At 38.4% G+C, this 17,178-nt stretch overlaps 1 protein-coding gene across 2 annotated transcripts in view; it reads left to right on the top strand.

Moving 5' to 3' along the window:
* The window catches only part of Fbxo11 (F-box protein 11), a 78,895-nt gene that overhangs the window by 60,380 nt on the left and 1,337 nt on the right, over positions 1–17,178 (top strand). For both annotated transcript variants that reach the window (XM_041630922.1, XM_041630921.1), the window contains exons 12-22: positions 5,982–6,199; positions 8,256–8,341; positions 9,588–9,682; positions 10,860–10,982; positions 11,077–11,162; positions 12,129–12,205; positions 12,292–12,435; positions 15,035–15,145; positions 16,150–16,257; positions 16,491–16,599; positions 17,014–17,112. In XM_041630922.1, coding sequence (XP_041486856.1) covers positions 5,982–6,199; positions 8,256–8,341; positions 9,588–9,682; positions 10,860–10,982; positions 11,077–11,162; positions 12,129–12,205; positions 12,292–12,435; positions 15,035–15,145; positions 16,150–16,257; positions 16,491–16,599; positions 17,014–17,112 — 1,256 coding nt within the window. The remainder of the gene's footprint in view (positions 1–5,981; positions 6,200–8,255; positions 8,342–9,587; positions 9,683–10,859; positions 10,983–11,076; positions 11,163–12,128; positions 12,206–12,291; positions 12,436–15,034; positions 15,146–16,149; positions 16,258–16,490; positions 16,600–17,013; positions 17,113–17,178) is intronic.

Here is a 17,178-nt window from a genome sequence, read left to right as displayed (position 1 = left end):
TTAATAGATATTCATTTAGATGTTCTTTTGGTTTAGTGTCTGGTTTTTCTTGAGTTAATTTTCAGGTTCTCATACTGCATTGCCAACTTTTTTTTATATTGTAGGCATCAGAGAAATGGGAGAAAAGTGGTGACAAATAGGATTATGTTGAGATTTGATTGCTATAATGCTGAGAATATTGGGTTCATATATGCATATTGTCCATGGCAAGGAAAATTTGTCAAATTGCTTATACCTGAGACCCAAACACAGATCCCAGGTGAACACGATGAGTGACACTTTTCAAATGCTGGATTAGTTTATCCTTTTTACCACTATAATCTGAGAAAACTGTCCCACTTAAAATTCAGGCTGTGGCTGGAGTTTGTATATAAGAAAATAATGTGGAGGCAGGGTGGTGGTAGCGTGCGCCTTTAATCCCAGTGCTAGGAGGCAGAGGCAGGTGGATCTCTGAGTTCGAGGCCAGCCTGGTCCTCAGAGCTAGTTCCAGGACAGGCTCCAAAGCTACACAGAGAGACAAGACCCTGTCTTAAGAAGTAGGGAGAGGTGGGGGGGGGGGGGGTAGAGTGAAGGTGTAGTGGTGCACACCTGTAATGTTAGCACTCAGGAAGACGACAGGTTTAAGGTCAGCCTGAGCTTCATAGCAGCTCCCTAACATAGGCGGAGGCAGGGTGAGGGATCTGTAATACTGAATGATGATGATGTAGCTCTTTTACTGACAGCTGAGAAAAGGGGTTTGGATAATTATACCAAGGGCACTGAAACAAGACTGTTACAAAGTTACACTCCCTTGGAAACACCTACTGGTAATAGGTCCTAAATAGAATTCTTCATCTTGTGATTGAACTGTATGCTATAGTATGTCTATGTTTTCTTTAGGCTGTGTCCAGAAGTTGCATTCAATTCAAGTATCATATTTATGAATACTTTTGTCTCATTCACAAATGATTAGAAGTACAAAGGTAATTTAGCCTGAGTACAAGCTCCTTATTTATGAAGTATCTATGGTTAGTTACTAAAACTCACTTTAGTAATTTACTCCTTATCTTATACCCCTTAGGTAGGTTTTTGTAGTGTTTGTTTACATATTTGTGTTTACAAGTATTATAACAGCATTTTGAAAACAACTCTCCAGAGTGTTTTGGATTGATAGTTCCATTAAGGGTTAGTGAGAGCTTTTCTAAATAATCACAAATTTGTGAGGGAAAAGAAGTGTATCTTTGCCTGTTGTATCTTTGGATTTCTTTGAGTACTGTGCACAATCTGAAAACCCTTTAGAGCTGTGCTTCCATTCCAGTCCTGTTTGGCCTGTTATCTTGTTGGCAGCTCATAATTGGTAGTCACATCATGCATCCCAGGTAACCTTTCTAAGATTGGCTTTTGTTTTCTATGGAGCTTTCAAGAACATGAAAATAAATATTAAAACCACCTACTGGTCTATCACTTGTCTTTGAATACATTCATATTTATTATTAATTTTTGAAGTTATCCTTTTCTGTGGATATTGCATTCCTAGAATTTGAATTCCTGTATTCCTAAAATAAATCACAGAGATGTTAAGGGCTTGGGAGATGGTTCAGTATGTAAAGTACATGCTGCTCAAACTTGAAAGCCCAAATTTGGATCCCCAAACCCATCCAAACCTGGGTACTACATCACTTGCCTGTAATCCCAGCCCTAGGAAGGCAGAGACAGAGTGATAACGGAGGCTCACTGGGCAACTAATATAGCCAAATCCTTCAGCTCTGAGTTCAGTGAGAGAACTGGAGAGAAGACTCTGAGGTTATTAGTATATACTGCTCTCATAGCTGGGTTCCCAGCACCTGTAACTCCAGCTCAAGAGAGATCCAATGCCTCTGGCTTCCAAGAGCACCTGCACTCAAGTGTACATATCCTACACTGATACACATAACTAAAATACATGTTTTAATAAAAATGGTGACATAAATTGAGGAAAACACCTATAGTGACCCTACCCTACACATTTGTATACAGACATGTGCTTACTACCCATGGATATATGTGCTACACAAACACCCTAAAGATTTTCTATTTTTTTACTTAAAAAATGTTGTTTCTTTAAACTTTGGTTTAAAAGAAATAGAAAAAAAAATGAAATGCTTTGCTACAACGTGTTTGAGCTCTCCTATTTTAAAAAAAGAAAAAATAGCCTGGCGATGGTGGCGCACGCCTTTAATCCCAGCACTCGGGAGGCAGAGGAAGGCGGATCTCTGTGAGTTCGAGACGAGCCTGGTCTACAGAGCTAGTTCCAGAACAGGCTCCAAAGCCACAGAGAAACCCTGTCTCGAAAAAAAAAAAAAAAAGAAAGAAAGAAAGAAAAAATATACTTTTCAAGTAGCTTCATCCCATCACTCATAAATCTTTTGGGGATTTGGTTTGGTTTTTTTTAGATAGTGTCTCACTTATTTAGCCTTGGCTGACTTGAAACTCACTCTTTAGACCAGACTGGCCCTTGAACTCACAGAGATCCACCTGCTTCTGCCTCCTGAGCACCCTTTTATTTTTTTTAATGTATATAGGTATTTGTCTATGTGTGTCTGTTTATCACATATGTGCAGTGCTCACATAGTCCAGAAAAGGATGCCATCCTCTAGAATTAGAGTTACAGACAGTTATGAGCTACCATCTTTGTGCTGGGAATTGAACCATTGCCCTCTGCAAGAACAACCAGTGCTCTTGATAAGCTGTGTCTCCAGCCCTATATATTGTTTTGTAAATGTTAAAAACATCTTGTTCTTACAGCTGCTGGTCTGTATTTACTTTGTATTTGTTTATCATCCTTCCCATGCCCCTTGACTCTCCATTCTGAATTTTACATTCTGGTTCATTTATTCTTGATATGAATCTGGGTTTTGTCAGCTAGCCTTTTCCCCCCTTCCTTCTTAGAAGAACTTAAGGGTTTGGAGCTTGAATTTCTGCCCCTTGAAAATGCCTGTTGTTGTTACCTTTGAACTCAGTGAAGTCTGCAGTTGGGTCGTCTTTCTCTAATATAGTGCCTTCTTCCTTCCTCTTTAGCATCGTTGTGGTTAAGAACTTTTGCTTTCTTTCTGGCACTGGTTTGCTTTTATCTATATTCATACGTTGGTTTTATTGCTATTTTCCAGTTTTCCTGATTTTTTTTTTTTAAAAACCTTAGTTTTCTGTTTTCTATGTTTTCTTTAGAAACTTGGCTCTTTCTACTATTGATATTACTCTTCCTTTCCTTTAAGTGTTCTGTGGCTTTCTGAAGTCTGCAGTCCCTTCATTCCCGTTGTTTGATATGATATAATTCTCTTACTTTATTTTGTGGTGTTCATTTTTAATTTTTAACATTTTTTTAAATGAAACAATTCTAATATACACAGAAGTAGAGAAAATAATGTCCCGAATCCTGATGTGCCCACAAATACCATTTAGTTCATGCTGCCTCGTTGCTTACATGTTCCTTTCCTTATACTCTGGATTATTTTGAAACAGAATTGAACATTACCAGGACTGGTAAAATCCAGACAGCATTATTTTGTAAATATTTTAGCATTTATCTTTGAAAAGCTAGCATTCTGGGGCCAATATTATGGCTTAGTGGTAGGAACATATGAAGCCCTGGGTTTTTCACCAGCATCAGAGTTTTTCCTCTACAAACTCCAATGTCGGGGCTGGAGAGATGGCTCAGTGGTTAAGAGCATTGCCTGCTCTTCCAAAGGTCCTGAGTTCAATTCCCAACAACCACATGGTGGCTCACAACCATCTGTAATGAGGTCTGGTGCCAAGCATGAGGACTTGAGGACGATCCCCAATGCTTTTTTTTTGTTTAACAAAACAGTTGTAGTGGTGACCTGGTGACCCGTGCTAGGCAATCCTGAGGAAGAAGAGACAGGAGGACCCTACAGCCAGACAACATGCAGGTCCCAGTGACAGACCCTGCCTCAAAAAAGGAGATAGGTTTCTTAAGAGTTCTGTGTTTGTGCATACACGGGGTGTGTGTGTGTGTGTGTGTGTGTGTGTGTGTAACATGCACACACAAACAGATTTTTTTTTAAAAAAAAAAAAGAATAACAATATTTCCTTCTTCAAATCTATTGTCAGTATTTACAGTTTGGGGGTGTTTCCCCTTTGTTTTTATTTTTTTTAATAATTTATTTTTATTTCATTTGTATTGGTATTTTCTCTGCATGTCTATCTATGTGTGGAGTCAGAGACAGCTGTTAGCTGCCGTATGGGTGCTGGGAACAGAACCCGGGACCTCTGGAAGAGCAGCAGATAGTGCTCTTAACTGCTGAGCCATCTCTCCAGCCGCCCCCCCCCCTTTGTTTTTAATTTAGTGCACTGAAGAATATTAATTTATTTGGAATTAGAACTGAAAATGTGAGTCACCATGCCCAGTTTGAAGACTTAATCTTTGTATGATAATGATTAAAGGAGAGTTGCCAAATTGTAATAGAATTTTGAAACACTTATTCCAAATTTCTGAACTTAAACTTGTGACAGATTGAATCTTCATTTCTTGTATTTAAATCTGACTTTCATCCTTTCACTTCTTATCACTTTAAATAGGTCATTCTGAGGTAATATTAGTTTAGTGTCTTCTTTTTTCAGAGGATGCAACAGTTTGCATATGTCTTACAAATTATAATTTGGGTTGGGTCTTTTTTGTTGTTGTTTTCTTCTCCCATCTTTTTGATTTCCTTAAATGCAGTGTTTTGCTGTGTGGCATAGGCTGGCCTTGAACTCAAGGCCTTGTTCTCCTGAGGTCTGGAACTAAAAGCACACACCACTATACTTTGGCTCTTTTTTTTAATTTGGAAAGGTTTCAGGTGAGTCTCTTGCACATCTTTCTTTGTGATAATAAAGATGGTTTTACACCAAAAATTACAATTAGTGCTTTTGTGGTTTTATATTACAAAGCAGTGCTCTGTACAAATTCATTTTACAGTTTGGCTTTACTGAACCATTTTATGTTTATACTGGAGTTGTAGCTTAACAAAATAGATGCATTTTTTTTACACTGTTTTAAAGCAAAATATGCCTCGTTCCATTGGTTTAGGATGAATGAACCTTTTGTTTTTTCTAATGCTTTTTGAAACAGGGTCTTACGTACCTCAGGCTGATCTCAAACATCTTACGTAGCCAAGGCTGACCTTGACCTCTACATCCTCCTGTCTCTGCCTGCCAAGTTCTAGGGTCACAGGCCACAATATTTAACAGTTGGTTTTAGGTCAGTGTTTTGTTTATTACTACTGGTTTTGAGACTAGGCTTCTCTGATGCAGGTTAGCAGGAACTGCTGGGATCAGATTATGTAATCCTCTTGCATCAGCCTCCAAGGTAGCTAGGGTTGGATGCTGAGCCCATTGTGCCTAACTGCAGGTCTTTTAGAAGGTTGAGCCCTTGTGCCTAACTGTAAGTCATCTTTTAGAAAGTGATTTATGAAGCTGTTTTTCTTTTTCTCTTTTTCAAGCATAACAGGCATTTTATTTTCCCCACCCTCAAACCAGTTGTTAAATTTTAATTGATATGTACAAGTGTTTTGTCTCTGCGTGTGTATATCCACCAGATGCATGCCTAGTGCCCACAGAGCCCAGAACACATTATTGGATCTCCTGGAACTTGAGTTAAATACATGGTTGTGAAACACCACATAAGTGCTGGGAACTCAGCCCAGGTTCTCTGCAGGAAGAGCAGGTGTTCCTAACCATTGTGCCATCTCTCCAGCCTCAGATTGTTGATATTTTTAAGACAATAAACATGTATTTTCTTTAATGATGTCAGCCTTTTGTTAAAAGGATAATACATATTAAGTAAGTTGTTGCATTTATTGAATAGTTCTTTATCTGTTTTTCTTTCCTACCATTGAATGCATTTCAATAATTAGACAATTTGTATTGTTTCTGTATTATCATTTGAACATTAATGTATGTGTTTCTTTTTTTCATTTCTATTCAGAAATATCCTTTACACACAGACTTTAACTCGTGTTTTTCAGGGTTACTTTGAAAGTTGCAACATACACAGAAACAGGATAGCAGGCTTCGAAGTGAAAGCCTATGCTAATCCCACAGTGGTTCGATGTGAAATTCACCATGGGCAGACTGGAGGAATATATGTCCATGAGAAAGGAAGAGGACAGTTTATAGAGAATAAAATCTATGCAAACAACTTCGCAGGAGTATGGATTACCTCAAATAGTGACCCAACAATAAGGTATTTGCATCATTACAGATACAGGTTGGGTTTATTTTGCTTTGGGGGTTTTGTTTGTTTGTTTTTACATCTGAGAAAAGATGCTGGACTTAACTCTTAAAAAATATATTTTGGGGGCTGGAGAGATGGCTCAGTGGTTAAGAGCATTGCCTGCTCTTCCAAAGGTCCTGAGTTCAATTCCCAGCAACCACATGGTGGCTCACAACCATCTGTAAAGAGGTCTGGCGCCCTCTTCTGGCCTTCAGGCATACAGACAGAATATTGTATACATAATAAATAAACAAACAAACAAATAAATACTTTTAAAAAAAACCCTGTCTCGAGAAACCAAAAAAAATTATAAAAATATATATATATTTTGGGGGAGCTCTGGCTGCTCTCCCAAAAGACCCACATTCAATTCCCAGCACCCACATGGCTGTTCACAACTGTATGTAACCCAGTTCCAGGGAATCTGACACCTTCATACCAAATGCACATAAAAAAGTTAAATAAAAATTCATATATATATGTGTGTGTATGTGTGTGTATATACATGTATACATATATACATATACACATATACATACATACAGAGAGAGAGAGAGAGAGAGAGAGAGAGAGAGAGAGAGATGGCTCACTGGTTAAGAGCACTGGCTCCTCTTCCAGAAGACCCAGGTTTAAGTCCCAGCACCCACATGGCAGGTCACAATTGCCTGTAACTCCAGTTCCAGGGCATTTGACACCCACACACAGGCATACATGTAGAAAAACATAGATACGTTTATAGGTGTTAGCACAGGTTATTAACTGCCCATGTTATAGGTTATTAAATAGGTCTATAACTGTCTTAGAACATAAATGCCTTTGTCTTTTTTTAAATGAAAGACAGCAAATAATCTCAAAGATCCTAGGACAAAGAGACTAAGAGTCTTTCAAAGTTTTTGGTCTACTCTGGTCACAGTAAGAAAGCAAACAAACTGAAAGCAAGTCTTAAAAGCATCATTGGTCAGCCCTGTAGTACAAATCTATTTTAATTTAATCAGAGCATGGTTTTTTTTTTTTGTTTTGTTTTGTTTTGTTTTGTTTTTGTTTATTAAATGGGGTCTCTGGTCTCCTTGCATATTTGACTGGCCTCAAATTTTATGTAGACCAGGCTACCCTTGAACTCACAGAGGTCCACCTGCCTTTGCCTCCTGAGTGCTGGGATTAAAGGTGTGTATTACCATGCCCAGCTGATTTATTTTTAATTATCAAGTTGTCTGTTGATTTTATGAAAATGTATAGACAAATTTCTTTTCTGCCTGGTCCCACAGCCATTAGGTCCCAAAGAAACACACAGAGGCTTATATTAATTATAAACTGTATGGCCTGTTGCTCAGGCTTATTATTAACTTAGATCTCACAACTTAACCCATAATTCTTACCTATGTGTAGCCGTGTGGCTTGGTACCTTTTTTCAGAAAGGGATTCTCATTTTGCTTCCTCTGTGTCTGGGTAGTAACTGACTCGCTGCCTTCCCTAGGCTGGTTGTCCTGACTATAAAAATATATTGCTAATATTCACCACATGTTTCTAAAACAGCTAAAAGAAATTGTTTCGAGGGTTTCAAGGGAATGTTTAAAAATACTATTTTGGAGTTGGGTATGGTAGCAAACACCTGTATTCCCATTGCTTGGGATTCAGAGGGTGGAAGAGCCCCACAAGTTTGGGGCCAACCTGTCTGCATAATGAGACTGTCTGAAAAAGTTAAAACCAAATCAAAACAGGAAAAAATATTATTTGGAATCTTCGGATATAGCTCAGAACTTACCCAGCAATATAGAAGGCCCTAGATTAGTTCAACACTGCAAAATAAACATACATACATACATGCATTTTCATCTTAAATAATAAAAGAATTTTGAAATATCAGGTAGCTTTTTTGGGTTTTTGTTTGTTTTGTAAATTAACAAACTAAGTTTCTGAATATAGAAGCTAAATGATTTTTCATGTTACCATGGATGATCTTATGGTATATTGTCTAAAACAAATTTTGTTAAGTATATGATTTTTAAAAAATTTATTTACATTATAGGGGGAATTCTATATTTAATGGAAATCAAGGAGGAGTTTACATCTTTGGCGATGGACGAGGACTTATTGAAGGAAATGACATTTATGGTAAGCATATGATTTTGTTCTATAAAACTTAGATGTTAGCTTTTTTCTCATATGTGTGCACCGGACACATACAGATTTATTGAATGAAGGAGAGTACAAATGAGGCAGGCTCAGTTCTTGGCCTCTACTTTCCTCATGGCTACCTGTACATTGCTCAACTCCTTGTTTCCTCTGGATGTGTGTCCCACATTCTTGATAAACTTCAGTACCCGTTTGTCCTTGGAGATCTTGAGCAGTTCCATAGTGCACTAGAGTATGAAGTCACATCCTGCCAGATCATGTCCTATATAAACTTGGTATGTTTGGTGAGATGCCATGGAGTCAGCTGTGCCTCGACTTGCTGTACACTTTATTATTTTGTGGCCTTGTAGAAGCCCACAGCCATGCTGTAGTGCAGAGCTCTGGCTCTTGAACTCGCAAGGACTAGGACAGTAAAACTAGCCTACCTTCTTCACGTCAGCAGGAGACTGTTCTGAAATTATCTAAGGGAGAGAACTGATCTAGTTCCTTTAAAGTCTCAATGAAGGGGCTAGAGCGATGGCTCAGTGATTAAGAGCACTTGTTCTTGAGAAGACCCAGGTTCAAGTTCCAGCACCTACAACTATCTCTAACTCCATATCCAGGGTGTATATGATACACAAACATTCAAGAGAACAAAATACTCACACAAACAAAACAATAATTTTTTAAAAAAGAATAAATTCTCAAAGATTATTCTCTAGTATTTAAACATTCAATGCTATATATGCAAAGCACTAAGCCAAATACCACAGAAAAATAGAAATAAGACCCTAGTCTTAAGGAATATGTATGACTTTTTTTTTTACATTCACTAAATCACTAAATATCTAATAATAAACAGTTCTGTTTGAAGTTTAGTCTACTTTGAGCTCAGTAGAGAAGGGAAGTACTTCTCACTAAAACTTTTATTTAGCAACTGATTAGCCAGACACAGTTCTACGAGATACATAATATTAAATATCTCTAGTTGCTAATCAGAACACAGGCATGAAGAATTTAAAATACTGACTCAAAGTCACATTGGAAATGAATCTTTGGTAACCTGGCTTGACCTCTAATCTAACTGCAACAGTTCTACATCTACTATATTCTAGTCCTATTGGTGTTGTCTTGTAATGCTCACTAAAAATCTAGTAAATGAATTGTTAGTGTTGCTTGATGTAAAATTTTTACTGTGTACTACTAGACTCTAAACATTGACATTGTAAATTTTATTTTCAAATAGGCAATGCATTAGCAGGAATTCAGATTAGGACAAACAGCTGTCCTATTGTTCGACATAACAAAATTCATGATGGGCAACACGGTGGGATTTATGTGGTAAGTTAATGTATATACTTACGTAAACCCTTGTATGAAGTCAAGGCCCGCGGCTAGAGATCTGCTTCATTGGTAGAGTGCTTAGCTAGAGTAGGTTTCATTTCCATCACCACTTAAACCCAGCCTAGTAGCCCAAGCCTATATAATCCCAGAATTTGGAAGAGGCAGGAGGATCAGAAGTTCAAGTGTAATTGTCAGCTATATAAGCAAAAATCAAGATTAGCCTGGACAGCATGAGACCCCGACTCAAAAAACAGGAGAGAAAGGAGACAAGTACAAAAGGTGACTCATTGGTGCCTACACATATGCTCTTGGCTACATCTTCTGAGCGCCTGTTTGTCTTAACTCCCATGTTCAAGCCTTATGTTAAAATACTATTAAATTACCAACCCTTGAGAGAGAGAGAGAGAGAGAGAGAGAGAGAGAGAGAGAGAGAGCGAGAGCGCGCACACTGGTGGCAGCTGGGTATGTTGGCCTGTAATTCCAGCGCAGAGCTAGGACAGGAGAATCAGGGCAGGGGCTGTATGGTGGCATTGGTGGCAGTGCACTTGCCCTACAAGCATAATAACTTGAGTTTGATAAAAGTGATTAAAAAAAAAATAAAAGGAGCTAAAAATCTGTTTTAAAGAAAAATGGCCATTCACACCTTTAATCCCAGCAGCAGAAGCAGAGGCAGGTGTCTCTGAGTTCAGACTAGTCTACTTAAGGAGTTCCAGCCCACATGTCTCAAGCTGGAAGGGCAGTTTGGGGCCCAGTGAGATGAATGGTGTAGCTGTTAAAGGCACTTGTACAAGCTTGACTTTAGAAAAGTCCAGGGCAAGGCCTGTGGGGTAGCTGGGCCCCCTGGAACCCGTGTAAAGGTAGGAGAGAACTGACTCCACACAGCTGCCTTCTGTCCACCTCGCTGTGCCATGGCATGTGCATACCCTTACACATCATGCACCAACAGTAAATAACAAAGATTTTTAAAGACCAGGGGAGAAAAGAATGATGGAAGGTACTGCTTAGTAGTAAAGCGTATTCCTAGCTTTCATGAGTCCTAGGTTCAGTTACCAGTGCTAGAAAAGTTGTCATCATTTCCTTATCTACCCGCTGTTGGCAGAACTGTTTCAGGGAGGATCATCTTAAGATTCTGCTATAGACAGCATATACTGTAACCAGTTTATCTTCTGTTCAGCATGAAAAGGGACAAGGTGTAATAGAAGAGAATGAAGTTTACAGCAATACTCTGGCTGGAGTCTGGGTGACAACTGGCAGCACACCAGTACTGAGAAGAAATCGGATACACAGTGGCAAGCAGGCAAGATCACTTACTTGGTCTTCTTTGGGTCACTACTGTTTGTTTTTTAAAAGGTATCATCTGAAAAAATTGTTTTCTTTCCCTTTCAATTTAGGTTGGTGTTTATTTTTATGACAATGGACACGGTGTGCTAGAAGATAATGACATCTATAATCATATGTATTCAGGGGTTCAGATAAGGTAAATGTTTTCTTGGCTTCTTTTGTGAAGGACTTGGGAGTACATAGACTGTGAAAAATTGTTCGTTTTAATGATCAGTCACTCTGTAATGAGTATTCATATTGTTTGCACTTGTAGCTTTTCTTGATCAGGAGCTGATAACATAGGCCAGAAGAGCTAGCTCATTTCTCTGTTCTGCAATTTAGAGCAGTTCAGCTGCCACCTACTCTTATCCCTATGTCTGGCATGTCATTGGCATTCGGTAAAATGGAAACGTCTGCTTTTATGCTTTTTTTTTGTAAACTCACTATGGATACCAGTCTGATAATGCCTACCTCTGCCTGCACAGTACTAGTGCAGGAATTCAATACATGCACCACATGTCCAGCATAAATTTTTATATTGCGTCTGTAATATTTTATGAAACTACAAGTCTTTGGGTGTGGTTGTTTAACTTTGGTTTTTGTGACAGGGTCTCTAGACCATGCTTGTTTCAAACTCACAAGTATCTGCCTCCCAAATTTTGGGATTAAAGGTATATGTCACTCACCATGCCTGTCCCTAGAATCCTAAGAGTCTCAATGATTATAAATTTATCCTTTAACTTCATTCATGTATGAAAAGATATAGTCATAGAACTTCAGCTTAGCTTATAGAGCTCTGTAGTGATAATCTATAGCAGAATAATACAAGGTGAAGTTCTATGGGAAAAACAAGATTAATCAAACCATTTATAAAGAATTTTTATTTTGGGTATGCATGTGGGCAGGTATATGTGCAAAGGCACAGAAGTGGAGTGCAGAGAAAACTTTCAACCCAGTTCAGCTTCCCCCATGTGGTTTCAGGTCATTAGCATTGTTGTCAGGTGCTAAGCCATGTCACTGGCCTGTTGGTTCATTCTTGCCGTGATTAGTGATGCTTGTCAGTTATAGAAGAGTTACTGAATACGAATGGTTGACTTAAATGGTATTTCTTTCTTATCCATAGGACTGGAAGCAACCCTAAAATTAGACGCAACAAAATTTGGGGAGGACAGAATGGTGGAATTCTAGTTTATAATTCTGGTATGTTTAATCCAACATCTTTTTCTGTGTTAATAAACTTTAGAAATACGCTTTCTAAATAATGTACCTAAATTTTACATTTATAGGTCTAGGCTGTATAGAAGACAATGAAATATTTGACAATGCAATGGCTGGAGTCTGGATTAAGACAGATAGTAATCCTACACTAAGAAGAAATAAAATCCATGATGGAAGAGATGGTGGCATCTGTATATTTAATGGGGGTCGAGGTATTGTTGTTAATTTTGCATTAGTAAAAAACCCAGTTTTCTGTTGTTCTTCTATATCTTTAATGATCAGTGACACTGCCAACTAAAATGTTACAAATGGATGAACGTTTTCCTTATTTTTAGATGGTTAGGAAATTAGTGCCTAGAATTAAATAAATGAATATGTAAAGTATTTCCATCTTTTGTAACTACCTTGACTCTGTGCCAGTTGTCAGTAAAGCTTTTTGAAAGTAGAGTTGCACATCCTCACTCTGGTCCGTTTATTATTCTAATAAACATGAAATCAAGTTACAGGAGTAGATGTGACAAATGTATGTAAAATACATGCAACTCTTTATAGCAAACACGTGTTGATTTTGTAACTGTTGGAGAACTAAATTAACAAAGCCAAATTGATCCTGGTCCATAAAGGCAGCCCAGTTTGCCTTGAAGCATCAGTCCTACATTGGTCACCCTTTGTAGAGGAAATGTTCAGAGACTGTGAGACAGTGCTGAGAGCAAAGCACAGTTCCTGCAGCGTCAACAACCCAACACCCAAAATTCTGTATTACCCAACATGAAAGAAATGTACCAGTGCTTGTGGTAACTTACTATAATAGCAGTGATGTAAACTCTTAAAGAGGCTAGATTTAACAATTCAAAATTGACATGCTGATAGTCTTTTATAAATACAGTGAGGACAAGCCAACTGTAGTGGCTTACACCTCTAGTCTCAGCACTTTGAAGTCTGAATCAGAAGCACCATAAGCCTGTGATTTAGTGGAAACTGTCTCCAGAAAAAGAGAAACAGAGAGTGTGAGCACCAGGCAGTGGTGCACACCTTTAATCCCAGCACTTGAGGCAGAAACAGGTGGGTTTCTGTGATTTCGAGGCCAGCCTGGTCTACAACTAGTTCCAGGACAGCCAGGACACAGAAAAACCTTGTTTTGGTGGGGAGATAAGATGTACAGAGGGGCTGATTTTAATTGTGGGGTATTAAGCAAAAGTTCTTGCAGTAAAATGAGCTATCTCAAAATATTCAACTGGTAGAGGGAGGGCTTTCCAAGTATAATTGTTTGCCTTTGACCTATTTTGTCATACCTCATTGAATATTTGTACCAACCACTGGTAGAGATAGCTAAAGACCATAAATAAAAATTATGATAACCATAAAATCTACAATTAAATGGAAAGGCACATTGTTTACAAAATCTGAGGGAAACTGAAAATGGTTTAGAAGATGCAAGAAGTGAAGAGAGCTGAGGGTGGCTAAGAGGTTTTCTATGTGCAGTGGGGGTTTTAACTGTCTTCACAGCATTAGAGACCTATGAAGACAGCAGTGTATAGAGGTGCTTGTGCACAAGCCTGAGGACCTGAATTTAGTCCCCATATCCCACAAGGTAGCCCAAGACCTTAACACACACACACCTACATTCATATACATTTTCAATAAATGAGTGAAGACAAGCAAGCCAGTTAGAAGGAGGGACTTGGTGTAATATAGGCGAGAAGTTAATACATGAACAAAGATTATAAGGGCTGTATGTCTAAAAAGGGTAGGAATGGGGTGGGAGAGATGGCTCAGTGATTAATACTATCTGTTCCTGCAGAGGACCTGGGTTCAAGTCCCAGCATATACATGGTGGCTCTCTGTTAATGTCCGTGTTAGACCTCTCTGAGCACCAGGCTTGCGTATGGCACACAAAAATAGAGACAAAATTGGAGGGAATGTGCTGGTGTTCAGTTGTAGATTGGGTTAATACAATTAACACTGCAAAGGGAAAGATGAGAGAACATTGCAGTGAGATACAATGCAGTGCCCGGAAATAGTAGAGGTCAAATGTCTACTGAAATAAAATGTCTACTTTCTGGAAACAAAAACACCAGTGTATAATTACTTACTGTACCAAAAACAGATAGTGGTCTTACTATGAAAGTCTGCACACCACTTGCATGCCTGATGTTTAGAGGCCAGAGGAGGGCTTTGGATCCCCTGAAACTGGAGTTAGAAGTGGTTATAAGCCACCATATGGTGTTGGGAATCAAACCCAAGACTTCTGAAAAAGCAGCCAGCACTCTTAACTGCTGAGACATCTCTTCAGCACCCAAAAACAGGTTGTCCGTGTAATAGCTGTTAGTAGTGTACTTTACCATGAAAGTAATTCATACCTAGTAATACAAGTATTTGAAGGATGAAGTCCTTGGCCCTTGCATAGTGGTGTAAGGTGTGAAAACCTCATAGAGGAAGTGGCAGAACGAAAGAGTGCAGGCATTCCAGGAATAATACGAACAAAGGTTCACAAACGCACAGTAGTGTAGTCAGTCAGACAGCACAAATCAGCTGTGCGAGCTGATTTCAGACCATTCAGAAAGTAGTTTTATGAACAGAGAAAGAGCGTGTCAGATGAGACAGGAATGAGGAAAATGATCAGAAGTCTACAAATTATAATATAGTTATTACCAGATACCATGAGATGCTATAGTCAAGTTAGCCCTGTATGCTCCAGGCATGATGATGGTACATGTAACTCAGGAGGCCAACCCTGGGCTACATCGTAAGACCCTGTTTCAACAATGTTTGCTGTATACGTAAGCTTTAATCTGAGTATTTTAATTATAGGTCTCCTTGAAGAAAATGATATTTTCAGGAACGCTCAAGCAGGTGTTCTTATCAGCACTAATAGTCATCCAGTCTTAAGGAAAAACAGAATATTTGATGGATTTGCAGCAGGTTTGTATTCTTTATCTGTGACTTATTTTAAACCTGTAATTAAAGGTTTTCTTGTATTTTATTTGGTTAGTAAGAATGAATCTATTTAAGATTCTAGGCCAACCTTTCTCTGCAACCTTGGATGTCCTGGAATTCTCTGTAGACCAGGCTGTCTTAAAACTCGAGAGATCCATACCCATCCACCTTGATGTGTGCCACCACCAACCTTGCTTCAAGGAACCACTCTAACATTTGCACATTAACTGGAATAAATCTGTAGTCAGGCTGGGCAGTGGTGGTGCATCCCAGCCCTGAGGAGGCAGAGGCAGGTGGATCTCTGAATCTGAGAGGCTGGCCTGGTCTATGGAGCAAATTCCAGGACAGCTAGGGCTGTTACACAGAGAAGCCCTGTCTCAAAAAAATCCGAAAAATAATTTATAGTCAGATTGGAAATACAGATAAATTTGAGTCATGTGACTTTTAAAATATTTAAAAATGAAAAAAAAATGGTTACTTTAATTACTTCAAATAACCATTTAGCAGCTTTCCTTTTTTAATATGAAAACTTTCAACATACTTCTGGGTACTGTCCCCTTTATCCCAATCTCCCTTTATCTGTTGCACGGTCTGGTAGATTTTCACACTCACAGGCCCTTTCTCTTTCAGTATTATTCCCCAGTTTGCTTATCCTTGTGACCATGTCACTATCAGCAGGGAAAAGTGAACGTTACTGTTGATGATTAAAATACTTGCAATTTGTTCTTTAGACAGTAAGCAAACTAATTTAATGTGAAACTACCAGCTTACATCCGTCCTAATTTGGAGATTCTTTAAGAATAAGTGGCCAGTACACGCCCCTTTAATCCCAACACTTTGAGTTCGAACCCAGCCTGGTCTACAGTGAGAGTTCCAGGACAGCCAGGGCTGTTAGACAGAGAAACCCTGCCTTGAAAATCCAAAAAGCAAATAACAAATGAACAGTGTAAAGTGATGATGCATCTACTTGTTTGTAAATTTCACTTCAGGTATTGAAATTACAAATCATGCAACTGCAACACTAGAAGGCAATCAAATTTTTAACAACCGATTTGGAGGCTTATTTTTAGCATCTGGTGTTAATGTGACAATGAAAGGTATGTTGGAGTCTGTTCTTCTAAGCACTCTAAAAATGGGAGTTGGAAGTCATTGTTAATTCCTTCTGTCACTTTCTACATTAGCAGCAATTTTAAGTGACCAGTTTTGAGTTTGCCTTAAGCTTGTTTTAAGAGTTGGGATATTTTACACAAAGAAAACATATTTCTGTTCTTAGTTTCTTACATATAATTGTATCCTTGGCTAGCTGTTGAAAATACTTTTGTTTTTACAGATAACAAAATAATGAACAATCAAGATGCCATAGAAAAGGCTGTTAGTAGAGGACAATGTTTATATAAAATATCAAGTTATACCAGCTATCCCATGCATGACTTCTACAGGTATATTTCTAAATTACTTGAATACAGAAAAGTGGAAGTTAGTGATTCCCTTTAAGTTGACATTGCCTTAAGTTGACATCTTTTGTTCTGTTGTCACTGGGGAGGGAAAGCAGTACTTGTTAACTGATGTCATCATATAAGTATTTACTAAGTTATAGACCAGGCTGGCCTTGAACTCACAGAAATCTACCTGTCTTTGCTTTTCAAGTGCTGGCTGGGACTGTTTTAAAGTAACATTTCCACTGTGTTATTTATAACTCAGGTTGTTCCATTTTCCTAAGACACACACAATACTACAGTTTCCTTTTGGTCTAGACTATAGCCAGCCACAGAATTCAGGTAAAGGTCATGAGTGATAAAATGCACTGTTTTGAATTCCTGACAAGCTCAGTAATACAATGTTTTGATTTTTAGATGTCATACTTGTAACACCACAGATCGAAATGCCATATGTGTGAACTGCATTAAGAAGTGCCATCAGGGACATGATGTAGAATTTATTAGACATGATAGGTACGTAGAATACTTGTTGCTATATTGCCCAGTTACTTCCCTTCACTTTGCTAATTTTTGGATTTT

The sequence above is a fragment of the Microtus oregoni genome, unplaced genomic scaffold, assembly GCF_018167655.1.
Source record: "Microtus oregoni isolate MIOR12 unplaced genomic scaffold, Mior012 000036F_ref0000092, whole genome shotgun sequence".
NCBI lineage: Eukaryota > Metazoa > Chordata > Mammalia > Rodentia > Cricetidae > Microtus > Microtus oregoni.
This window is presented reverse-complemented; position numbering and strand designations above follow the sequence as displayed.